This window comes from Takifugu flavidus, chromosome 15 (assembly GCF_003711565.1).
Source record: "Takifugu flavidus isolate HTHZ2018 chromosome 15, ASM371156v2, whole genome shotgun sequence".
Taxonomy (NCBI): domain Eukaryota; kingdom Metazoa; phylum Chordata; class Actinopteri; order Tetraodontiformes; family Tetraodontidae; genus Takifugu; species Takifugu flavidus.
Window position 1 is genome coordinate 2,541,932 of NC_079534.1, and position 24,329 is coordinate 2,566,260.

A 24,329-nucleotide genomic window follows, 5' to 3' on the forward strand; every position below is an offset into this window, starting at 1 on the left:
ACGTGATGATTTGATGTCCGTTTACATTTTCATTTGTTATACGTATTTTCAGAACTATCGTTTAAGTTTTTTTGTGTTTCCAAAATTCGATTTTTCCCCAGCCAAACTGGTTTATTGCAGTAAAACTCGTTAACTGACACCGCCCCCTCGCTCATGTGTCAATCAAACCGAAGGAACGCGCACGTCGTCGGGTTACGCGCATCACGCAGGTGCGCCTCGCGGCGGCCTTTTCAAAGCGTTCCGGCGTTTTAGCCGCAGAACTTGCGGGTTCGTTGGTTCAATGTTCCCGACGGGTGACCGTCGATGCCCGCGTCGCTTCGCTTTCCACCCGTTTTCGAATGTTGAAACCTGAAAGGTGATGAAAAGGCAGAGCTGCTATGGATGAGGTGATGTTTTAATTATAAAGCCTGTATTCTGAGTTAGCTTGGCAAATAGCAGCGCCACTGATCCCGATGCTAGCTGCAGTCATGACCCTGCTAGTTTTCTACTTCCCCCTCAGTTTATCGCCTTTGTGTTAGTGGTTTTGACAAATTTTCTTACTTTTAGTAAATTCCGGGTCTTCTAAAATGGCAAAGAGCTTTGTAATTTTGAGTTATTGCTCTTGAACTACTGCGCAGATAGTAGGAGGCATAAATATATGCTCATAAAGCAATTAACGCCGCCAACATCCTATTTTTTTTTATTACAGTTTTTTGCACAGTTAAATGCACAATAAATTGCGTGGTGAATATTATCTTTCATGTTTCACTCACTTCTGTTCATTGAATGAATCGTGAGAAGGTATAGAATGTCCCTATTAATTTAATTATATGGGGGTTTTTTCCTCCCAAGGGCTCCATCAATGTCAAGGCTTTAAGGGCCAAGTTTCAGGAAGAGGCTTCCCAGGCTCAATCCAAAACTGGTCGACCGGCTGTTGCAGAAAAGCCCAAACGCCTTCCCCCCTCTGGGGGTCCTCGCTGCTCTGTGGTCAGCACCGTTAACGCAGCCGTGGACAACAGGACGCCGGCAGTGTCCAGGGTCGTCTTCAGGGACAGCCTTCAGGCATCTGGAGGCATGTGTCCAATTTCCTTTCCGCCTAAGGTTCCGCAGACGTCCCAGTCTTTTCAGCACGGCAGCAGTGACACCACAACAAGGCAGTCCCTCAGAGAACGGCACATGCCCCTGGTGCTTCCTTTCATTCCTGTAAAAGAGCACAAATCTGAGCTGCCAGCCACCAGGGAGCTTAAACTGGAAGAAGAGCCCGGGAAAGAAGCTGCGATGCAAACTAAAATCAAAAAGAAAGGCTTATTGCTTCCCTTTAAGTCATCAAAAGCAGCCAAAATCAGTGGAGAAAATGGGGAACCTACATATTCTGATTTGACAATCAGGCCTTCTAGTGCTCCTGGTGAGTTGCCCTCTGTGGAAAAGCCGCCTGTGGAAGATCGGCTTTCTTTCCAAAGCAACCAATCAACGCCCGAGCTTCCCATCTCCAGCCCAGACGTCCCCGTCAGCCCTCCCCCGACCGGCACGAGCGTCGAGTCTGACAACAAAATTGTTAGCACTCTGGAGAGGGCCAGGAAGAAATTGTCATGTAGGCAGATGTTGCTCTCTGCCAAAAGCCTGTGCTCTCCTGACTATGCCTCCAAAGACAAGACGTTCCCCTCGCCGCCAAGAAAAACCGAACGCGCTGAGATGGAGCTGCCCATACCGTCACCGGTTTGTCTTCCAAACCTGTCTTGTCTTTCAGCCCGGCCTTTCTTTAAAGCAAACAACTCTGCACACAGTAAGCTATATTTAGAAAAAAAACCCACATCCAAATGATGTTCCTAATGCTTTGGCACCGCTGTTTTCCACTGCCTAGAGTCAGCGTTGGACAAGCCGTTTGGAAAAGAGAAAGCTGAGATTCTCCCTGTCAGGATGGGTCTTCCATCATCTGGTCCTCTGAAGAAGCCTTTACCTCCCCTGAGGTCCCTGGGACCGGTGCCACCAAAGCCCCCCAGACCTCCTGTGGTGGATCTCAGCTATTTTCACCTACACACTTGTAACGGTTTGGAGTAAAGTCTTGATTTTTCACGGACGACACTTCCTTTCTTCTCACCCTCGCTTCGTTGTCTTAAGCAACCATTGTGATTTCTCACCACAGGCCCAGAGCAGGAGGCTGAAAGCACGTCGGTGGTGCTTGGTGCGCCAGAGTTTCCAGACTTTGATCATCCGGAGATTGAAACAGCAGAAGGTGAAGCTGTCGACATCGGGGCGCTCGACCTGGAGGCCGTAAACCTGGTCTGCACTCGAACGCCTCCGCCCGATCAGAGCGAGCGCACCGACTCGCTCTGTGGACTCCCGGAGCCCCTCTTGAGCAGCGACGTCGACGGGTCGCACCTCGAGTCGGCCAGCCTCCCCGACCCGGTGAACATCCCGGAGTTCCCGAAGTTCCCGGTGTCAGAGCTTTGGTCCCAGAGCGAGGACGTGAGCTTCGATCCACAGTTCAACCCCCACACCGATGAAGCCGAGAAGGGAGATAGGTCGGACTCGCATCCCAGGTGGGTTCTATAAAACCCCCCAACGTGCAGTTTGACTGAGTCGCTCTCCTCCAGTGAACTCCATCGCCACGGTTACGACGAGGCGGAAGACAACGTGTACGAGGACGTGGAAGGCGTCAAGAAAATGCTCCTGGAACAGAACTGGCGTAAACGTAAAGCTGGTCTAAAGAGTAAGAATGTTGACGCTGTTCCCAACTCTCGGGCTTCAGAATGTTGTTGTTGACCTTGTTTTACTCCCGTTTCTCACAGATCCGTATGCTGACAGCCACTTCACGGTGAGCCTCATTTAAGCCCACTAACCACAGTTATTCAACTCATTCCTGTGCTATAAAAATCCCGTGTTATTGTTTAAAGGACGGGGCAGGGCTGCATACATGGCCTCCACACCCACGGTACGTATTTCATTTCACGCCATGAAGGCAGCCGTGCACAGTGGAAGTCAGCCGCTGATGTTTTCTCTCCCAACACCGTGGTCGCACAATATGACCAGTGTACCAGCAGAACCTGTTCATCCCACCCACATTCGCGTCCCTGGGTACGTCACATCTCTTCTGTCACTTGGCTGTTGATGTATCATTTAACACGCGTCTTCCTGAGGAGGACATTGATTAAACGGGGCACTAATCACTCGTGCGCTTCCACGTTTTCATGCCACTTCTCCCCGTTTGAACTCGGCAGCCTTTTGCTACTGAACACTCAGTTTTACTTCCAGTAAAGAGCGCCACAGCCCCCACACTGCAGAGTATAAAGAACAGAAGAAGAGGGAGAAGCAGCGCTTGGAGAAGGAGAAAAAGGAGCAGAGAGAGAGGGAGAAGAGGGAAAATGAAATGAAAAAGAAGTTTAAAGTAAGTCAGGCAGTCAAACCACTGAAAGGCTGATTATTTCTTTCCAGTTTAGCAGAGCTGAATCTGTGCCCTCTATTACACCTGGCAGTAAAATACTCCCTGTTCTGTGTTTGGGTCTGATTTATATCACATTGGACCACATTAAAGGGTAGAAATACACTTGAAACGCGTGAAAGATGAACTGTGAGCCCTCTGCCAGGCCACTTCTGAGTGCAGTCACGGATGCATTGTGACCACAGTGAACACTGTTAATACCAGTATGTCTGCAGGTCACATTAAAGGGCTCTATGGGCACCAGTGCGCTGGTGAAAGGGGGGGAGAGGGCCCACAAAACTGTTTTGAAAGCTAACCAGTGAGGCGCAGAGGGTGCTGGGATTCTGGAGGATTTGGTGTGAACAGCGACATCTGGTGGCGTCGAGGCTGCAAAGCAGCAGGACGAGGCTGAAACTGCAAACACTCCGACTCTTTAGGTGACGGGCGAAGAAGAGCCGATGTACCACGCTCGGGTGATGGTGGCCAGCAAGGTCCGCAAGAACGACCTGCCTGTGAAGAACGGGGACACGGTCAGCATCATTCGCACCACCAGCTGCCCCAAGGGCAAATGGCTGGCTCGAGACGCCAACAACAGATGTGAGTGCATATCTTGTTTTGGGAGATTGGCGGAGGGTCCCCCTCAGCGCCTCAGTGGGCCCTGCCCTGGCTGTCTGCAGATGGCTATATTTCAGTCATGAACGTGGAGCTAAACATCAAGGAGATGCTGGAACTTGGCAAAAAGGCCCAGGCGGCTGGGCGGGGAGGAGCAACGGAGGGGGATACCATCAGTATTGGAAGCAGGTACTGCTAGGTCTTAGCTGAGATGCTAACCCAGTCAGCCATCATGACTTCCTAACCAGATCCTTTGTTTTGCAGATCATCCAACCAGCCAGTTCTAACAAGCAGCTGTAGGTATCAGTGACCTCTGCACAAATCCTGAGCTCTGATTAGTTTATTTATGCTCTCCCTTCAACTGTAACTGCCAGTGGTGCTGTTAGGGCTCACAAACACTCCAACAATGGTGCTATACCAGCCTGCTGAGTGATGGAGAACACTCCCACAGAGACGTCCCAGCAGAACAAGTTAACCCCGATCAGCCTAAACCGGTGTCATCGGGTTTGTGATTAAAAGGAAGTAGCAAGCAAACTGGGGGCGTTATAGGTGAAGCTTCCTTTGGTGAGAGGATAGTCTGAACGACTGTATTTAACATGGAAACCATTGTCTTTTATTCATGCAGCATAATTATTTCAGTGTATTGCCGCTGTTCCAGGAGCGCCACCTGAGTGTCCTGGCTGTGCCGTAAGCCTGAGCTCTGTATATTTAATGGAATTCCATTTGTTCCTCAATACAAAAGCAGCACACTTTGGTGGGAAGCTTCATCATTATTTCAGTATATCGGGGCGCACGAAGAAGCCCTTATTAGGCCGCTGAAGACAGGTTTAATGCAACGTTTGTGTGTGCGTTCTAAGGGTCAAGGGTCGGCTCGTGCTTAATTCTTCTTCTCTCCCCCCCCCCAGTCACCGATGACAGCGAGGAGTGGGCCTGTGAGGACGAGACCCTCTCCTTCTGTAACAAAAGCCAGTAAGACTTGACGATTTACGGTCAATTCTGTGTCTCGCCTCTGACCCGCTCCCGTCTCCCCCCCCCCCCCCCCACAGCAGTCTTCCTTCTCACACCTCTTCCATGGCGGAGACCTGTGAGTATATTTCACATCCCGTCCTGACGCGGTCGATGTCTTCTCTGCTCTGACGCCGCTCGTTTGTCTCGTCCGGTCACCGCGGCAGCGTGCGGACACGCCGGCGCCCAGCACACGCTGAGCGACGCCAACCTGGAGGACCTGCACACGCAGTAAGCTCCAGCAGATGGCGCCAAAGTCTCCCCCCGATCACGGTGTCCCTTGACTATTGCCCGTCTGCTCAACCTCCAGGACCAGGCACGAGGCTCTCCAGAAACTGGCCATCTTCTTTCAACACAGCAAAGATGACTGTGCAGACGTCCCCGACGGGGGAGGAGCGACCCCCACAAAGTACCAGGGCCTCCTCACTGTTGCGCAACATTGCCCTTTTCTGTGTACTGACCCTTCTTTTTTCCCCTCTTTCATCCCTTTTGTCCCTGGGAAAGTGCTGGAACATCAAGTAAGTGTACAGTCTGTTTCCACCGCTCTGTGGAAAGCACATTCTGATTGCTGCGTGCAGGACACGCTGAATGCTTCATGTCTTTGCTCGTCCTTATCCAGACTTCTTGAGTGGCGTGGAGGAGCCCCCGTTCCCGTAAGTGAGCGTCCCACGCTTGCATCAGGAATTCTGATAAGCGTAAGTGGCGTTCCACCCCCGATCTGCTCAACATCTGCTCTTGTTTTGCACGCCAGGGACCAGGAGGCGGATTTCACAGAGGTGGAGCTCTTCCCGCCGCCGCCGCTTTACGCCGACTTCTTCTGACCATGAATGACAGCGCTGCCCAGCATAAAAAGAAGAGTTGTTTTTTTTCATTTCTTGTGTGTTATGGCACATTTTCACATTGATCCATGTATTTATTTATGTTAACTACAATAGAGCACTAATTAAATGATGACACCGTCTTAAAAGTAGCCAGATTACCTATAATTTGCTGTTCCATAGATTTTTCACCCTCTGTGCTACCTTGAATAAATATTTGCCACCTATTTATAGTGCGGTTCCACTATTCTTTTTTTAAGATTCCTATTTAAAATGACCGCCCACTCTTGGATGTAGCCTGCTTTCCTGAACCTGAGCTCCGGTGCGGAGCTCCAACCCACCGCGGGGCTGCTGGAGGCTCCGGACCTCCGGCCGCTGTGGGGAGGGAGGGGAGGGGCCGGAGGAGGGGCCTTCACGGGGCTCCCACTGGCCCCAACGGAACCGAGCGGAGGATGGACACAACTCGCGAGGCTGCAGGAGCGGGCGGTTACGCGCATGTTTCAGGAGGGTCTCGGGGATCAAGTAGATTCGCTCGCTCCACATTAAGTAGATCTCTTATTCCTCCCGCGCATCCGAACCACGCAAGGCGATTTAAATGCAACGCTGTCTGATTTATGAGAAAAGTATGGCAGCCGAGACGAGGAACGGCGGGATTTCTCACAACAACAACAACAACTGCAAGGACCACAGCAGGAGAAAGTTGCTGGTCGGGGTGGATCTCTTCTGTCTCTTCCTGGGTAAGAGAGTCCGGTCCGCTTTTCATGTCGGCACCGGAAATCTGCATCGACTCTGCGCGATAGGCAGACGCGATTCATCCCCCTCCGCCTTTAAATGAAATGTTTGTTTGTTTGTTTGTTTGTTTAAACTGCACCAGAACTGTTGTCCAGGCTGCAGCTTTAATTTGAAGCTGTTCTTACCCTTGACTTCCTCCCACCTGAGAGAATGTTTCACATTCCACACCAGTCGGAATTCTCTTGATCTCCACATCTGGTTGTGTGTGTGTGTGTGTGTAAGTGTGTGTGTGTGGTAATTAAGGGGATGTTGGTGAGAGTGTGTCCAGGTCCTGTAATGTCCAACAGCTGCAGACTGTGAGCCGAAGTTATGAGAGAGGCTTTGAACGTTTGTCCCTTCAGCGGGCGTCGTGGCTTTGACCTTTTGACCCCTCGCAGATGTGTGTTTTATTCTTATTCCCGTCCGCCCACGTGTGTGCGGCGCGTCCTGTGACCGGCTGCCGACTGCAGGACCAAAGATCCACAGCCGCCTCCAGAAGAGCTGCGCTTGTCCGGTCTCGCCGCTCGTCTCCATGGAGGGTAAATCGCCGCCATGGTCGCCATGGTTGCGGTTTTCCCACAGAGCCGCTCGTCAACGAAGCAGCCGTGTTTTTTTCTCCTGCCTCCAGATGTGGTCGTAGGGAGGAAATGGCGGGTCTGTCCTGGTAATCACTACTCCTCCATTCAAACGGGCTGATTGCAGCTCTAGTGTTCCTGCGTCCAAGGTTACACGGTCAGAACCCGCTCCGGTCGCCGGGACTCCTCTTTCCCAGCAGCACCGAGGCGGCTTTTCCAGGCGGAGCTTCCCTTTGGACCTGCAGCGTTCTCACGTGGCCGCGGCATTAAGCGGCGGCAGGCGGCTCGGGGTTGTTCTGGTTAATCGCCTTTAATGTTTCTGCCCTCTCGCCCCAGTTCGGCCGCCAGGTCGGGTGACACGAGGCGGGTTGAGCGGGCGCCGCCGCCGCCGCCAAGAGCCGAGGCAACTTGATCCGTGTGTACAGCAGACACACAGAACTCCCCGCAGACGGAAAATGTGCGTCTGTTTATTTTAAATGGCAACACTCGGTGTTTTGGTGTGGGTTCCGTTCAGTGCGGGGGGGGGTACACTTCTTCTAGTTTCCCCAACATGAGGGTTACACCAGTGGGCCCACCGGTGCTGAACTGGGGGTAAAGCAAACAGGCAGCAAATGAAAGCCTGATTCCCTCAGCGTCTGGAGTCGGGGAAGAATTCCAGGTTAGCGAGAGCCGGATTGGGCTGCCAGGCCAGCGGGTTAAGTTCCTGATGTGGAGTTAATGTGATGGACATGCCGGTGTTGGTCCTGGTCCAGTTTATTAGAAGCCAAAATGGAGTCAAATCCCGACAGAGTTAAGGCGGAATTGTTTGTTTGGATGGAGCGCACCGGGAAAAGGTCCGATTTCTCCTGCAGAATCAGCGTTCCCACAGGTGAAGAGTCAGACTTCGGTTATTGTTGCGGGAACAGCTGGGATCAGACGAAGCTCCGTATATTTGTGCTCTTCCCTCATTTTGAGCCCCGTCTTCCTGCCCCCCCCCCCACCTCCAGTCTCCCGACCCGACCGCGGCTCCATCCAGGTGTTTGTTTGGAGAGCCCGACTGAAATGAGACTTAATAACACGGAATGTCCTGCTGAATGTGGAGGGACGGCCGAGGTTCTGGAGTTCCCATCAGTTCTGAAAGCTGAGCTCGACCCAGCTGGACCTTCAAAGGCCAAAGTCAGCTGTCTGTGTGTGTGTGTGTGTGTGGTGTGTGTGTGTGTGTGTGTGTGTGTGTGTGTGTGTGTGTGTGTGAGGGGTTGAGAGCCTTGGCGAGCAAAGCTCGTGTTGACATTTGGTTTGAGGCGTCACACCCCGGCCCCTCGCCGGCTGTCGCGCCTTCGGCGGGCCTGACCTCTGACCTTCGGCACCCGGCGCTTTTTAGAGAGTGCTGATGTTTGTTTTCTTTTCAAGTTCAGACCTCAGGAATTACTCGGGGTGCGACTTGAGAGCGTGAGCGTCGGTTGAACGCCGCTTTGAAGCGATTTAAGAGAGTGCTTTTTTAGGTCTGTCAGAGATTTGAGGCCTCTCTCGGGTGATTCGTCGTCATCATCATCATCATCATCGTCGGTAAATGGAGGGAATAGCCTTTCTGGTGCGGGCGCTAGCTATGCCCACTCCCTGTTTGTCAGGAGATACACAAGATCGCTCCGTTATAACACAGTAAATTGAGCAGAAGCCCCCCCAAAGGCATCCTTGAGTGTTTTTAAAAGCTTCAGCAGGGGAAACAAAAGCTCCCCTCCCGTGTTTATTTTCTTCCCCCTCGCTGGATAGCAGCCGAACTCTCCGCTAACATGACACATCCAGGCCTTTTAGCGCCGTCTCCGTCTCCTCTGTTGATGTTTCTCAGCACATATTGTTTCCTTGTTTGCTCCTGATATCCGTTTTTTTGGGAGATGCGGAGCAGGAACGCACGTCTCCCGGGAGCCTCCCGGCTGTTTGTGCGCCTGTCTCCAATCTCCTTCTGTGCTTTATGATCTGTGTTTGTGTGTTGGTTTGAACCTTCGTCTGACTCCCGCTCGTCTGTGTCCAACCATACAGTGGTGCTCGTTGCCGTGTTTTTGCACAAGTTTCCCCTGCCGCCACACCAGAGAGGATTCTTCTGCAATGACAACAGCATCAAGCTGACCTATAAGAGCAGCACGGTGTCCAACACGGCGCTCACGGCCGTGGGCATCGCCGTGCCCGTGGTCTCCGTAAGTCCCGCCGCGGTACGGCGAGAGGAGAGGGGGGAGCGCGACGGGATCGGCACGGTTCTTCCAGTGGTTGGCTGGTGACGCCTCTGAAGACGTGATTGTTTTGACAGTCTGTGACTCAGACACGGCGCTTTAGCCTGTTGCAGCTCGTTAGCTTCCAAGGTTTCGTGCTGTGTGGTGCTGCCAGCCGTTTTTCAAAGCCTGGCTCCGGTGTAATGAGCTAACTCCTGAGACGCAGCTGGTGGAGCCGGAGTAACGATAGAAACTCAGAAGTTTTTGGGTTCCTCCTGCCTCCAACGGCCGCATCAGTCGTCGGAAAATTAGCGCAAACCAGCCGTGTCCGCGAGGGAGACTCAAACATGGAAACTGGCTCTAATTTGGAAAGCAGACTTAAAACGAAGCAAAGTCCGGCTGATAAAGCCCAAATGATCCCGGGGAACCCGTGAACTGGTCACAGAAAACAGCCACTGGATTGATCGGGCCGGTCCGGCGCGCGCCCTCGTTGCTCCTGGCCTGTAGCCGCGGCCTCTGTGATGTGCCTGTCATTAACCAAGCACCTCCATCTCTGTCACCCTTCCCCACCCACCCTCCCCGCTTCCCTCTGTGCCGCTCACTGCTTCATCACACTAGCCGGCCTGCCTTTCCTGGTCATTGAAACCAGCGCGGTGCAGCCGTACCGTAGAGGGTTTTACTGCGACGATGAGTCCATCAAGTACCCGGCCAAAACTGGGGACACCATTAGCGACGGTGTGCTTAGCGCTGCTGGCATTCTTATAACCATCCTCTCTGTAAGTCGCTCATCCTCACGTTCCAATCACTAATGTCTTCATCACTTTGTCACTCCCCCCCCCCCCCCACATACACACACATACACACCGCAAATCAATGTTCCTGCACCACCACTGCTAATGCTAACAAGTATCAAAATTTGCTCCATCCTGATTTTACTGTGTATTCTAACATCCATGCTCATACCTGAGATAAGTGATTGACACTGAAAACACTGAGAAATAAACTTTGGCAGCAGTCTTGGAGGTAAGTTTCGCCGAGAGTGTCCGTACAGATGTTTTGCCACCCGACTGGGGTCAACCACGAGGCTGCCCCTCGATTGATTGATTGCAATTACGGGTGATTAAGCGAGGCAACAGCAAGGTGACGGGTAAATGAGCGTCTGTTTGTTTCTGTTCACCTGTAATTCAACTGGCAAATTCAGTCGACCTTTTGAATTTGAACACTTCGGCGGCAATTTGGCGATCGGCTGGCTGCCCGGCTAAACGGCTAACGCTTCGGCGAACACTTAGCAGGCGCCTGCCAAGCAAAAAACAGCTACGCTGACTTTAGCCGCCTCCCGCGACCTTCAGAATTCCGAGGTTTCAGCGCCCCAGCTGGCCGCCCTCTCCGCCAGAGGTGCAGACTTCTTGACAGACTTGGGGCTGCAGGGGTTTTCCTGGTGAGAGCCACAGCTGTCTCCGTGTAATTATGGTTGACGCAATGGTTGTCGGGCCAAATACTGTAATTGTTGGGGTGGAATTGCGGCAAAGGCCCAAAACAAGAACACTTTGCCACACAACTCATTTTCCTTTTAAAAAACGTGACTTTACGATCCGCCGCCCCCCATCCCAAAGGCTTCTGGGTAGTCTTTATTTGGCCGTAGTAGTCTTTATTTGGCCGTAGCAGTTCACTGATTCCCTCACAAGGGGAACCAGATGTGCGTGTCCCCTCGTTCCCATGGAAGAGGCTGGACTCCATCACGCCGGCTCTAAAGGTCTGGATGGTGGTAAAATATCGGCTTGTGTAATCTCTCGACAGGCTTTCCCTCCGCTGAGTGCCTTTTACCAGAAAGAGGCTTGTTTTCCTGCCCCCCCCCCCCCCCCCCCCCTTAGAAGAATGTCTGATGAAAGCGAGATTCTCACGTGAAAGCAGCCAGATGTGCCCGGTGAAACCGGAGTCGGTTTCAGAGCGCTGAAAAACAAACGTGCCCCCGACGTGCGCTCGGTGGAGTCTGGCCACCAAAATCAGACACGTCGCTTAGCTCAGCATTTCTGCTGATCAGAACCAGCGGTGCACCCCCCCCCCCACCTCCCAACCCGACTCCGCAGTCCTCCCAGCTCCCTGTTCTCCTCCTCCTACTGGTGTGTCCTCTCCTTGTCCAATCACTCCTTCCTGACCGCAAACTGTTTTTCATTTTCTTCTTGGTTCTCCCTGGAACTCCCCCACACTCACACTCTCGCTCCCTGTCCACGTTTTCATTTGCTGGGAGGCGGCGGAGGATGATCGGGGGGGGGGGGCTGTTTCTGAGCTCCACCAGCTGCTAGATGCTTTGTCCATCCACCCCACCCATTGGGAGGACATCCTGATCGAATCATTCAATATACGGAGCAGGACACCCTCCACAACAGTAGCCTTGTGATATAAGGGTGGCCACTAGAGGCGCTGCAGTGCAGGATTAAAGCACACCTGGAATGATGCCCCGCCCACAATACCCCGCCCATGAATGATGCTCCGCCCATCTCAAACTCAGTTGACTACCCAGAAGTTTGTCTCCAATATCACATTAGCCAGACGAGGTCACTGTTGCTATAGAAAGTAAACAAATGTTTAAACGACAGAACAGCTCATTAATACGTAAACACAAGTAGCCACAAACAGACAAACCTCCCAGATCCTCAGTGTTCCCCATCTACTCTCAGAACCCTCACAGACCGACCCGTGTCCTTCCAGATCGTTGCCGGGGAGAGCTACAGGATCTACTTCCTGAACGAAGGTTCCAAGTCCTTCGTGGGGAACCCCTACATCTCCGCCCTCTACAAGCAGGTGGGCGTGTTCATCTTCGGCTGCGCCATCAGCCAGTCCTTCACCGACATCGCCAAAGTGTCGGTGGGCCGCATGCGCCCCCACTTCCTGGACGTGTGCAAACCGGACTTCTCCACCATCAACTGCTCTCTGGGCTACATCACTGACTACCACTGTCAGGGTCCGGAGAGCAAAGTCCAGGAGGCCAGGTGAGTCCAGCGCACGGACGCCGGCGTGTCACACACAGCCCAGGTTTAAGCTCTGCTCTCCCACAGGAAGTCGTTCTTCTCCGGGCACGCTTCCTTCTCCATGTACACCATGCTGTACCTGGTGGTGAGTGTCCTCCTCCTGTCTCCTCGCTCGCCTTCCTCTCCTCCCACTCCGCAGTAAACTCCGCCCCCCCTTCCTTCCAGTTTTACCTGCAGTCCCGCTTCACCTGGCACGGAGCACGCCTGCTGCGCCCTCTGACCCAGTTCACGCTCATCATGATGTCGTTCTACACCGGCCTGTCCCGGGTCTCGGACCACAAGCACCATCCCACCGATGTCCTGGCTGGTTTCCTACAGGGAGCCCTGGTGGCCTACTGCATAGTGAGTGGATCCACCTCCTAACCGATTCCGTTGGGCCCGGTAGGCTAACAGGTTTATCCGAATTTCCACGCCACGTGCAGCCGTGCGGTACCGGGGCAGGTGGACCGTCGGTCGGTCGATGATCTTCATAGATCCCCCGTGTTCCTCTGGTGTCTCAACTCCGTTCTGCGTGTCCCACAGGTGTTCTTCGTGTCCGACCTGTTCAAGCCCAAAGGCCGACGGGCGACCCTGTTGCCGATCCCGGTGATGAAGGATCTGGTCCCGTCGGCGGACCTCAGAGATCGAGGGAGTCACCTCATCATGGCGTAGCAAAGACTGGACCCGACTGGACCGAAACCCACCATAAATCACTACGACAGCTGCTCCTCGATACCGGACGGAGCGCGTTTGGACATCAAAGAGTTTTTGCTTTTATCTGAGACTTTCAGGTGTTACGATAGAAGGAGAGTTTTTATTTTTTGGGGGGGAGGTCGGAGCATTTTTGTGGTCCGAAGTCTGAAACTAAAGCAGGAAATGGAGGTCGTGCTGCTCTCCAGCCTTTGATTCCAGCATCCGGAGCCACGTCAGTATTCCAGCTCGGCATGACTAATACAAACAGGGATTTTCTTTATTCCTTTTTTAAAGATCCTTTTAATCTCACGCAGGCCGGCGTGTTTTTGTTTGGGTTTCTGCGGAAAAATAACGAGCATTTCTCTAGCGTGACTTCGACTCGGGACTGTTTTCCACCACTTGGACGACCTGAAGTGAAGCTTTTGAAAAGCTTCGTAAGAATTTTAGCTTTAAATGTGTTTTTTCTCCCAGCAACTCGCCTTTTCTCACAACGTGCACATAAGTTCCAGAGGGTGTGGAGGGCGGTGGGACCACGGGCCGCCTCCTGCTGGGCAGGACGGGCCCCCGCTGAGCCATTTAATAAGATGTCATATTTGCGGCGTCGCGTGTGTGTGTGTGTGTTTGTGGTTTTCTTTGTGTGACGTCTCCGAGTTTCAGTGTTAATAGCTCACAAATGTGCCGAACAGGTACCCGCTCCGGCGGAACCCGAGACTGGAACGCTGCGGGAGCAAACGTGTCTTTATGCGCGCCGCAGTTGCTAATAAGACTGTAGCTACGCAGGCGCGTGCACGTTTCAGGCACGTTGTTACTGCAGCATAGTCTAAAGAAAAGCTTTTGAAACTCCACAATAAGCCTAATGATGAGGCTCTGCTTTCTAATAGACTTATTACATTGTTATAAACGTTAATAACGATGCTAATGCGTTTGCATGAGTGTATAATCCGTTTAAAACCACTTTTTGAAAGCGCGGTTAGAGACGCTCTTTGAACGGACATTTAAGCTCATTTTTAATCACGACTGTGTCTCGAACGCCGCGTCGTCGCCTCATGTAAAGTTGTCCTTTTTTATTGAAAACGCCCACTACGACTTTTTGTCGAAACCTGTGTAAAAATGTAAAAAAAACCCTGTTGACAGCTTGTGAATACGAGGTGTTTATCTATGAAACAACAAAGCTCTCCAGACAGACGGCTCCAGAACGTGCTAGAAAGAACGTCTTTCCGTGCTCTTGTAATGTGACATTTTGTCCAATGAAACTGTAAGACATGATTATCAGATGTCTTTAATAAAACGTAAAGTGGACGGCGGGCTTTTGTGATTATTTTACGCTTTTCTTTTTGGACCATTAGTCTCTGCTGTGGTTTCAGGACCCGACTGCGTGTGGAGACATCTGGGCGTGGGGCGGTGGGCTTATATGCTCGGCTTCCTGTTGGGAAATGGTGCGCATTCCAGTCTTTCACCCCGCTCCCCCATTGGCTCGGTGTAATAATATATTTGAGAAGTGCCAGAGTGGCTCCAGAAATACCTCCTCCAGGTTCAGCCGACTGAGCCGCCGCCCGTGCCACCGTGCCGTGGCCTCGTTCCTGGGCGGCCGTTCACACGGTAAACGCCGGGCTACGTATTAGCCTTGATTAGCTTAAAAAACACTGTGCCAGTAGCTGTAGCGTCAATCCTAAAGCTCACAAATGTTTGAATCTTTACATAAAATGTGGTATTCCGACAGTCTTTTACAGTGAAGAACTTCCTCTAGTAACATTTAAAATTTAAATTTTAAGTTTTGTTTTGTTGTATTTAACGAGTAGAAAATACCAAAGACGGCTTGATGATGTGTTTTTCCTGTTTTCGCCATGCTGCCACAGTTTTGAGGCAAGTCGGAATTCCTCTGCGCCAAAACAAACAGTGTGTTAGTGTTAACGCTAACAGGAAATTAGGCTAATCTGAAGTTTTAGCAGGCGAAGACTAACTGTGAATTCCATCATGTTTTCGACCTCGTCAACTCTTCCCAATATAACTGAAACACACTGAGATTCATACCCTCTACACGATTCCATTATTATTATTATTTTCAAGAATGAATAAGGCCAAAACACAAATTTTAGTTGTGTTTGTAACTCATTCCCTTCAAACTATCAATTCAATTCCTAGATTTTAATCCCAGAAATGATGTTGCCAAGAAACGGAGCAGTGCCTCCAATCCATGCGTCTATTTCCTGTTCTTCCTAATCCGGATCACGGGGGTGCTGGAGTTTCTCTGGGGGTCACTGGGAGAGAGGCAGGAATACGCCGCTGCTGGGTCACCGGCCCATCACATGACACACGTCATGGACGCGTTTGGGAGGAAACAGGAGCAAACCCGGTCCAGAACCGGGAGAGCGTGCAAGCACACGAATCCAAACCAGATTATGTGGTTATGTGGCACCACCGTGCCGGCTGGAGTACCTTCAGTTCCATCTGTTTTTCCCTCGTTTGAATAATTAGCCACGGAATGTCGAATTCCTGCCACAGTGTTTGTGTTAGAAGCTTCACTGAAGCAGCACCGATGTGAGATTTCTCCCCTCGGACAAGCCCCGAGAGTCCAGCTCGGCCCGGACCAACATGCGAGGTGGTCACGTTTTCACCCGGAGCCGCTTCCCCCGAGATTCCAAGAGGCTTTCTTTTTGATCAGCACTGCTTAGCTTTGGAATAACGGAATCCTTTTCATGTGATTCCGTGTTCTCGCGCCGCCATTTAACCTCAGTTGTTTGTGACGCCATTAGCCTGTGAGATTTCCAGATCCTTTTCATGCCCTCTGCAGGGCAGTTGCGGTTGCTTTGAAGTGGCGACTGTTGTTGCGCTTGTTTATTACCCCCAGAACACGCGATTAAACGGCCATTCCTCTCCCACCGCAATGCTTGTCGGACACGGCTGTTATCGCTTTAATAGCTAAGCCGATTCTTCATCCTCACGCAAACCTTTAAGGGTTTTTCCCACCTCCTTTTGTCGCACCAGTGAGAGTCTAAACAAGAGGAAATATATGCGGGAATGTTTTTTGTGGGAAATAAATGTGCGAAATGGTGACTTTGCCTCCTGTGTTTACATGAAATGGCCACTAGGGGGCTCTGTAAACTATTATTTTTGTAAACTCTATTACATCTGAAAAAAGGCACAAATGTGAACCAGCAGGGGATGTTAGCCGGGGCAAAGTTTAGGTGGTGCTAAAATTGCCAAATTTACTAACTAATCTAGATGTTGAGCACCTACTGGTGGGAAAACTGAGCTCCCACATTATTGGTCGACTGTTTCCGGAATCCTGCCACTTGGCTCCAGCTGGATCGGAAGACGAATGTAGGTTTTTGTGTTTCACCTGCTTCCTTCCTCTTTAACTATAAGTGCCCAGACTTCTGCACGCCCCATTTGTCGTAATTACGCCCCATTTCCATGTTTGTTAGCGGCCGAAACTGTGAATTTTCAGCGTCGTTCATATACGGTAGTGATTTGTGGGTTTGAACTTTTCCTCCCTGGTAGTTCCTGCTGCTGCTTAGGCCCAACCAGGAAGTAGCACCTAAAATAGTTCCAACTAAAATAATTCCAGATTCAAGACAGACTGGAGAACTGGACCAAGAACAGGTCTGCAGGAAGTCCACGGGGCAATGCAGGATCAATCAAGTGAGGGGGAAGACCGGAGAAAATTCGGAGAAAGCGCCGACCCGGGCACCGTGTCCTCCCGGGGAAAGGTTGACCCGCCTCCGTCAGTTTTGACGGCGTCTGACGCCTCGTGACATCGTTGGCAGCTGCTGCTGAGGTCATTCGTCCTCTTCCCGAGGGATGGAGGGATGCTGACAGGAAGTGCGGCACGCCCTCCCGATGCCCGGACTGATAAGTGACCTCGTTACGGCTCCGCCGGGAATGTTTTCCCAATCCCTCCTGGGAGACCTCGGCTCTCCAGCCGTGACGAGCACTTGAACTCCGAGAGCTTCTCTTCACGTGGCCCGAACCGCTTCCTTCAGGTGCGCGCGCCAATGCACGCCGCATCCCGTCGTTACCCAAGCCGGCTTTATCCGCTCCTCGCCGCTTTGCACGCCACGCACACAAACATCCCTGGTAGAATCCTCCAGGCTCGAGCGTTGGCCATCACAAGCCGTCTCCTGCCCAGAGGCCCTTGTTCTCTCGGACCGCTGGAGTTGCCGTCCTGCAGCTGCAACCAATTGTCTCCCTCCGTCTCTCCCTCCACGTCCTCCCTGGTGGACGAGAATGTAAACATCAGGACGGAGGCCAACAGTCTGGCACGCTTTCTTCCAGCTGATATGGATTCAGGGCAGCCTGATGTACACAAGCTGTGTGGACTTTTCAGCGTTTTGTTGATGGGTTAATGCCTTTCAGGAGGTTTTTTTCCTCTTCTGTCCCAACATGTCGACTCAAATCCTTAAATTTCTTAAGCCTGTTAATACCAGAATGTATTCTAGTTATTTTCCTGATGCAGGAGGGAGACCAAGGATGCCCTTTGCTTAGAATTGTTTTTCTCTTCACTCACTTGCGGAATTTATTTATTATTTGCTAACGCTAATGCTAATTCTTCAACGAGTCTTCTTTAAAGTCACAGATGCTGCAGGTCAGTGGCGCAAAGACACTGGGGTTGCTAATACACAACAGCGTGCAATTAATTATGCTAGCTGCAGCTCACGCTACATGATCCACCTGCACAACCATAAACCCCAATTAAGATTTACACTTCATTAATCAGATTTTCTAGAAGATACCAAATGATGCTGGCTTCCCTCCGGAGGCGCCTGAGCTTTAGCTTTAATGCTAAGTGTTTAAACGACTTTGGAGTGGTCACGTGCTTGGTTCTCGAGCCATGTGCCTCACAGTCTGAGGCTAACGTTGGCAGACTGCAAAAACACGACAGGTATCCTCAACCGCCCGAGGTGACGGCTCCTTTGTTGGTCATTAAACAAATCATCTGGATGTGTTAACAAGCTAAAAAAGATCATTGGAAACACTGCCACCAACATTTGACCATTATTTGTCACAATTGGGGCTGGAGGTTTTGCTAGATGGCACTTTAAACTGTTTTGTGTTCTTCTTTATTTGCCGTCACCTCCCCAAAGCTTTCTAAAACCCCAAAACATCAACCCCGAACCCCTCAAACGGATTTCTTAGCCCCAAAATCCCAAGAGTGCCCCCCGATTTTTTTCTTTCTCTGCCAAAGAATTTAAACAAATTACCTCCATATGTGTCCAAAGGAGCCTCACGGGAAGGAGGCCAAGAAGAATATACTGCTGACGGAACGCAAACACTGACTTCATCAAACTCGGTACTCTGATACTCTCCATACGCCCACCTGGCAACCGCCGCCATATGCTGACAGGCCCTTTATCTCCTCACGCCGCCTGGTGAGGGGGGGGGCAGGCTGGGGCAGCTCATGACCTGCGCTATCGCACGCGTCTGCGTCTCTGTAGGGTTTTTGGCCGATGAGGCAGCAACAAAAAAACGATGAGAATGCGTCAATCAAGTGGGGTTTTACGCGTGTAGTCGAGGCGTAGGTGAGCCAGGAGGTGAGGAGGAGGAGGTGAGGCCTCCTCTGAAACAGGAGAAACAGCCAGACAGGGCAGAATAATGGGGGCGGGGGGGGGGGGGGGGTAAATCCACAGAGAGGAAAAGGGGGCACGACTTTCCCGTATGATTAACTTCCAGTCTCAGGTAGCGCGATGGTGCTCACTGAAGCCTGTGTTTCCTTTGGCGGGGCCTTTTGACCTTTTCCCTTTTTTTTGCCCCGATGTCGCTCACCAGCCGGTCGGTTGTGACCTTTCAGGCTGTGAACGCACGTCTCTGGAGGACGGCCGGCCGAGGACAGCTAGTTTTCACACCATCACCACTGTGTCCGTGGCGGCTGGAGGACGACTCTGAGGAACCTTCTCTCCATTTGCTGCTACTTCCAAGATTTCTTCCAAGATGCTACTAAACTAAAAACCTCCTTTATGTTGATTGGAGGCTCTAAATCCTCTTCTTGTGACCTGTGATGGACTGGTGACCTGTTCCCCCAGTGGCTCCAGCTCCTCTGGTTGGAAATGAGATAGATTCTTCTTGTGACGGATGATTTTTCGTTTTTTTCTAAATCCACTTGTGTGCTCTGGCTGTTTTCTGCATCTCTGTCCTCCCTCAGGTCTGACCTCTCACATGTGGAATGTTCGCCCAAGTGTGGGAGGACTCTGCTCCCATATCAGCAGCAGAGCTCCAGGTTGATCCAGAGGGATCCTGTCAGTGATCCCCCGACACCCCCGACACCGCGAGGCGTAAACAGAGCGAGCGCCAGACAGAACCCTCGCCTCAGTCCTGGCTCCAGCCCTGCACAGCTCTCGGATTGCATGTTTCATTGTGTAAGATCCTCACAAACTAACTGGAAGTGATGCAGCTGCGCCATAAATGCCGATTTGGCGACAATTCTGGGAAGAGGAAAAACACAGGGATTGTGTTGGGATCCCAGTGAGCTGATCCAAACCCGAAATATGAAGAGCGTTCCCAAATTGGCTGGATAATTGTGAATGTGATTTAGGTTAGCATGGTGACATTTCTAATAAAAAGCAGCATCCAATCAGAGACGACATGGTCCCATATTACCTGAGTTAAATAACAGCTTCTTTTCATGCACCTTGTGAGAATTAGACCATTTCTGAGGAGTGGGATGGAGGTGCTACGCTAACCCCGCTAACTGGGGGCTATGGACTGATGCCTGCGACTTCTCCTGGGCTCTGGGAGGAAAATCCTGTATAATGGCTCCACAATAACATTCCCTGGGGTTATTTATTCAGGAATGTTAATGTGCTTCGGATCTGCTGACCCTCGTGGCCTCCAACATGGGCTCCGGTGGGCTTTTCCTATCAAGCGACCGATCAGGAGCAGCCGGAGCTCCGTGGTGCCGCTGCCGTCTGTTAAAACCCCAAAGATGGACGCTCCGAGGGCCCTGCAGCCAGACTTAATGCCACATCTGCCCACAGAGTGCATCTCTGCTCATGCTCCACCTCAGGAAGACATTCCTTTGGCCGGGGGGGGGGTGATGCATTTCAAGCATCGCAGGTCTTTCCGTGGAGTTCCTCCCAGACCTGATCTTCATGCCTCGCTCTGAGTAATCACGGCGCAATTACAGCACGTAAACGGGGCCCCGAACATATGAGCTCCGTCACGTTCACGCTGGTTTAATCCCTCTAAATGGAAACAGACGCAACGAGCTGCGTGATCGTCGAGTTTCGTTCTGTAAACACATCAGTCGGGCCCCCGGAGGAATAAGGAGACCCATCAGGGCTTTAAACTGACCATTAGCCCTTTCTGAGAGGCGAGAGAGGAGATTAATGGCAGCGCCGCTCGTATCAGTTCAGCAGGTATGAAAACAACCTCCAGCTGTTGCGGCGCTTAGCTTAGCATGAATATCAACAGCGTGAGCAGCTCCCCGACATCCCGTCGCTTCAAACTCAAACCTGCGACCCGAGGCGGCGTCGTGAGAGCTAACGTTTCGTGGGAAAGTGGGGTTCACGTGGGTGTCGGGCCTTGATTGTGCTGAGAGGCTCCGGGGGGCTTCGTTTCCTCGAACCCGGAGGATTTCCTGGTGCGGCGGCCTCAGTTGTGACGCTGTTGTTCTGACCCCTGCAGCATCTCACGCCCGTTCGCTCCAGGCCGCGAGGATGTTGACGTGTCCTGTCACCTCCGCCGTCGTGGTTCCACCAGATGAAATGGCCCACATTGTGTCCGCGGGTCGCCGTAAATCAGGCTCTTATCTCCTGGCCCGTCGCCGACATCCAGTTTGACCGACTGCTGACGTGAGTTTATTGCTTCCCTGGAGCTGGGGGTGAGAGGCCCTCACTGGTGGTGGGGGGGCAGAATCCCCCCTCTGGGTCAGATTTTATGGCTCATGCGAAGCTGACCTGGAATCCCGGGGGGGTGCTTGAAAATCCGGCTCACGCTAGGGTACAGTTTTACAGCCTCCTCCCTGGGGGGCTGCAGTAACCTGATTTTTTATTTCGCCCACTCGTCATTTCAACCCACCTGCTTCTTTATTTCGCCTCCATGAAATCACAGAAGTGTCGACTCGGGCTGGATGACGAATCTGCTCCCGTCTGATGTCATTGGGGAACCTGATGGCAGGGGGGGGGGGGGGGGGGGGGGGGGGGGGGTCAGGGGTTTATTAATTGCAGAGATAAAATTACAGAAAACATATTTGTTTTAGTGATTCTTGTGTAATGAGATGACCTCAGTCTGTTGACTCAGGCTCGGTTTCAGGTCCGTTCCAGGTTTGACAGAACCTGACACACGCTCACAGAGAAAACAGATTAAGTGAGTGTGTGTTCGGGCGGGGGGGGGCAGGAATCAGGCTGGTTCAGTCCCTTAAAATACCGTCTAACTAGTGCTGCAGCAGGCTGAGCTGCTGCTGCCACCTGCAGCCCGCCATTTACATCTCCTAAGAATATTTTAGCTTTTTTTAATCCTCTCCCTTTTCCCCGACATTTAATTCCAGATTTATGCTCTTATATGTGGTCATTTAACCTCTCACCCGAATATTTAAAGACCTGTGAACGCGCTAATAGAGTGCTGCAGATTCAATGCGGCAAGATAAGAAATAATTCGATTAAATGAACGTGAGCGACGCGTCTGTCCTTTTTAACTATAATTTGGCAGTCCCTGCGTTGCCATAGGGACGCTGTGAGGAATTGTGTCCATGTGGTCCCTGAATCTTCCTCTTGGAGGACGAGCTCTCTTTTTTCCATTTGCTGACCCTCATTTAAGCGTGTAAATAATTGCTTTAAATGCGCAGCCTCGTGTTTGTCTCCCTCTAGCGGTCGGTGGTGGTAAACACAACAGACAAGAAAAACCCAAACACCCGCTTCGGCGTTCGGGTAAAAGCGATTTAATATTCTGTGACCGATTCCCACGACAGCTGCCCCGATTTTATGATTGAAAATAAATGATCTATTTACGTTTGTGCCTCCTGTCGCGCTTGGAAGATTTCTGTGTCAGAAAAGTGGACCGGAAAGCCCCAATTAGCCCCAATTGCGCTGTATTTTCAACACTATTATTCGATTTAAAGTGAATTATTTCATTTCAGTGTAACTGAACCACCAGAAGCAATTCAGAAATAAGTGAGAAAAGAGTTTTCCAAGCAATATAGAATAGCATTTTATGAATATCCATTATCTGTCATGACGTTGCGCAGCCGCTCGGCGCACGCAGGTGCAAACTCCCCGCGTGCGGCCGCTGGAGGGGGACACCCACTATTGTCTGCTGGCTACACAAAGTGCATTTTAGCTTCTCCCATCACGCTGCATACCAGGAATGCCTGTGCAGTGTCTGTGGTGACAGCAGTCAGCAGGCAGGCTTCAGACTTCCAGCGCTTTCAGGGCTCGCTGCGCGCCCCGGTGCCAGGTTTGTTCCTCCTGGTCATGGTTGGTTGGAGAGCCTTCGGGAACACAGCGTTGGGACGTCCGAGAAGCGTGGAGGATCTGTGGGGGTTCGGGTTTCCCACCCAGGCAGGGGGGGTTGTTGAGCTCATCATAGCGAAAGTTGGAAAGGCGACGCGGTTTGACGCACAGGAGATAAGCCATATCATGGACGAGGAGGTCGTCAACGATTCGTTCCCGTATTTGAAAGAACTGGAGAATAAAATAGGCAGGAAAATGCCTGAAAGTCTTCTGGTGTGGACGAGGGATGCGGCGGAGTGTGAAGACTTCGGGAGGTCCGGTGAGGGGAGCGAGCTCAGCTCCGGTCTCGGCGACAGCTTCTCGGAGAGAATAAGCGCCCTGAAACAGGAGATGGTAAATGTTCCTTCTGGCTTCTACACAAGCGCGGACTTTGCTCTGTGGCAATCACCTGTCTTCCTGCAACTTTTAGGAATTGGAACAACTTGCACAACTCGTTTTCACCATCACACCTGTGTTTATTCTGAGAACGCGCTTCCTCGGTGCACAAATGTCCACCTGCTCATTCTCATGTCATGACAGATTCCTAACCCTCCACCCTCACCTGGCATTTCCCCTTTTCACCTGTTCCAGCTAAAAACAGGATTCCTCTCTTCAATTTCTGCCATTTTGCTGATTTTTACTGAGTTTTGAGATGTCTTCTCTGGGAATTCCGTTTTATGATCATTTTACCAAGCTCCATAGTTCCTTATTGCATCGTGTTTTAATTAATAACATCAAAAAAGGGAAGCTTGTTTGGATTTGGTAGGTCGTACACGGTTCTGCTTTCATTCTCAATATCAGGAACTTAAATGATCAGGATTATCAGCAGCAATTATCAGGAACTTCAGCTCCTTCTGCTCACCTGACTGCAATGTTCACGCAGATCTGGTTGCGTTCTGCTCACGTGAGGATTCTCCAGCAGCTGGTGGCCGTGCACGAGGGCATCGAAGCCATGCGCTGGCTGATGGAGGAGCGGGACGCCCTGGTGAGTCGCAGGAGCAGCTTGACAGGCAGCCTGAGCAGCGTGGTGGGACACGGACCCCCGACGTCCCCCTTCAGGTAGACCACAGCCTCCCCTTGGGGTTTAATATTCAAACTTGTGAAGTTGCCCCCAGATCTCTTGTCTGACCTCTACTCTTGCCCCGCAGAGAGGATCTGAGTCACAATCCGGGTCTGACCGATGAGGATTCAAGAGATTTCCAACTACCGATTGACAGTGTTGACTCAAACTTTGCCACACAATCTGAAGCGAGACCTCATCACCTCGTCACTCCCAGCAGCGCATCATCAGGCCCTGCCAACTGTTCCTTCAGTGACACCTTCCCCCAGTCAGAGCCGGCGTACTCAAACCACACTCCATTACGTGGCATCCGTTCCGGTGGCAATACCATCAAAAGAGCTCTACTCAGATCAAGCAGAAGAAGGGCGGAGCTGAACGTAGACAATGTGTTTTCCCTCCATAAACCGCCAGACGAGATGAACAGGGACGAGGAATCTCAGGACAGCACCACAACAAACTCTGACACACTGGAAATGAATGAGGCAGTTCTGCTCGGCTATGATGCTCAGTGGTGCTGGGTCGAGTCACAAGATGACATGACGTTTCTATGAGCACTTTTTAACATAACATTTGGTCTACAGCAACTGCCTTCAGTTACTAACTGCCAGCAATAAATTTGATTTTTTTAAAGCTGTCTTGATCATTCTTGAAGTTAAATGTGTCTGCCTTCACTAATCATCATGCCAATGTTTTGGGGTTAAAAGGTATGATTTTAAAAAACAGTATCATGATGCCTTTAAGGAGCGTGTGTAAAATAACCCAGTCAGGTCATATTGTTATTACCT

At 51.4% G+C, this 24,329-nt stretch overlaps 3 protein-coding genes across 7 annotated transcripts; all 3 read left to right on the plus strand.

Moving 5' to 3' along the window:
• Positions 1 to 173: 173 nt before the first annotated feature.
• On the plus strand, positions 174 to 6,059 carry si:ch211-188c16.1 (uncharacterized protein LOC562677 homolog). Of its 3 annotated transcripts, none has more exons than XM_057056892.1 (19): positions 174 to 386; positions 832 to 1,762; positions 1,841 to 2,026; positions 2,123 to 2,519; positions 2,574 to 2,689; positions 2,769 to 2,794; positions 2,874 to 2,911; positions 3,010 to 3,054; positions 3,232 to 3,364; positions 3,835 to 3,994; positions 4,075 to 4,198; positions 4,274 to 4,305; positions 4,915 to 4,978; positions 5,056 to 5,093; positions 5,182 to 5,245; positions 5,325 to 5,423; positions 5,507 to 5,532; positions 5,634 to 5,667; positions 5,766 to 6,059. In XM_057056892.1, the coding sequence occupies exons 1-19, from the start codon at positions 378 to 380 to the stop codon at positions 5,833 to 5,835; spliced, it is 2,592 nt and encodes an 863-aa protein (XP_056912872.1). In that variant the 5' UTR covers positions 174 to 377; the 3' UTR covers positions 5,836 to 6,059. The 3 variants fall into 3 exon arrangements, with proteins under 3 accessions (XP_056912872.1, XP_056912874.1, XP_056912873.1); XM_057056894.1 differs by having other exon boundaries at positions 5,519 to 5,532; XM_057056893.1 differs by having other exon boundaries at positions 1,841 to 2,020.
• A 205-nt stretch (positions 6,060 to 6,264) lies between these two features.
• On the plus strand, positions 6,265 to 14,361 carry LOC130538934 (phospholipid phosphatase 3-like). 3 transcript variants are annotated; one of them, XM_057056982.1, is made up of 6 exons: positions 6,265 to 6,569; positions 9,195 to 9,349; positions 12,071 to 12,351; positions 12,418 to 12,475; positions 12,556 to 12,732; positions 12,913 to 14,361. In XM_057056982.1, exons 1-6 carry the CDS (start codon positions 6,428 to 6,430, stop codon positions 13,039 to 13,041), a joined length of 942 nt encoding a protein of 313 aa, XP_056912962.1. In that variant the 5' UTR covers positions 6,265 to 6,427; the 3' UTR covers positions 13,042 to 14,361. The 3 variants fall into 3 exon arrangements, with proteins under 3 accessions (XP_056912962.1, XP_056912961.1, XP_056912964.1); XM_057056981.1 differs by lacking the exon at positions 9,195 to 9,349 and adding an exon at positions 9,980 to 10,137; XM_057056984.1 differs by lacking the exon at positions 9,195 to 9,349 and having other exon boundaries at positions 6,266 to 6,569.
• A 7,344-nt stretch (positions 14,362 to 21,705) lies between these two features.
• On the plus strand, positions 21,706 to 24,174 carry LOC130538924 (leucine rich adaptor protein 1-like). Its single transcript, XM_057056970.1, has 3 exons — positions 21,706 to 22,838; positions 23,368 to 23,543; positions 23,633 to 24,174. The coding sequence occupies exons 1-3, from the start codon at positions 22,227 to 22,229 to the stop codon at positions 24,093 to 24,095; spliced, it is 1,251 nt and encodes a 416-aa protein (XP_056912950.1). The 5' UTR covers positions 21,706 to 22,226; the 3' UTR covers positions 24,096 to 24,174.
• Positions 24,175 to 24,329: the final 155 nt, after the last annotated feature.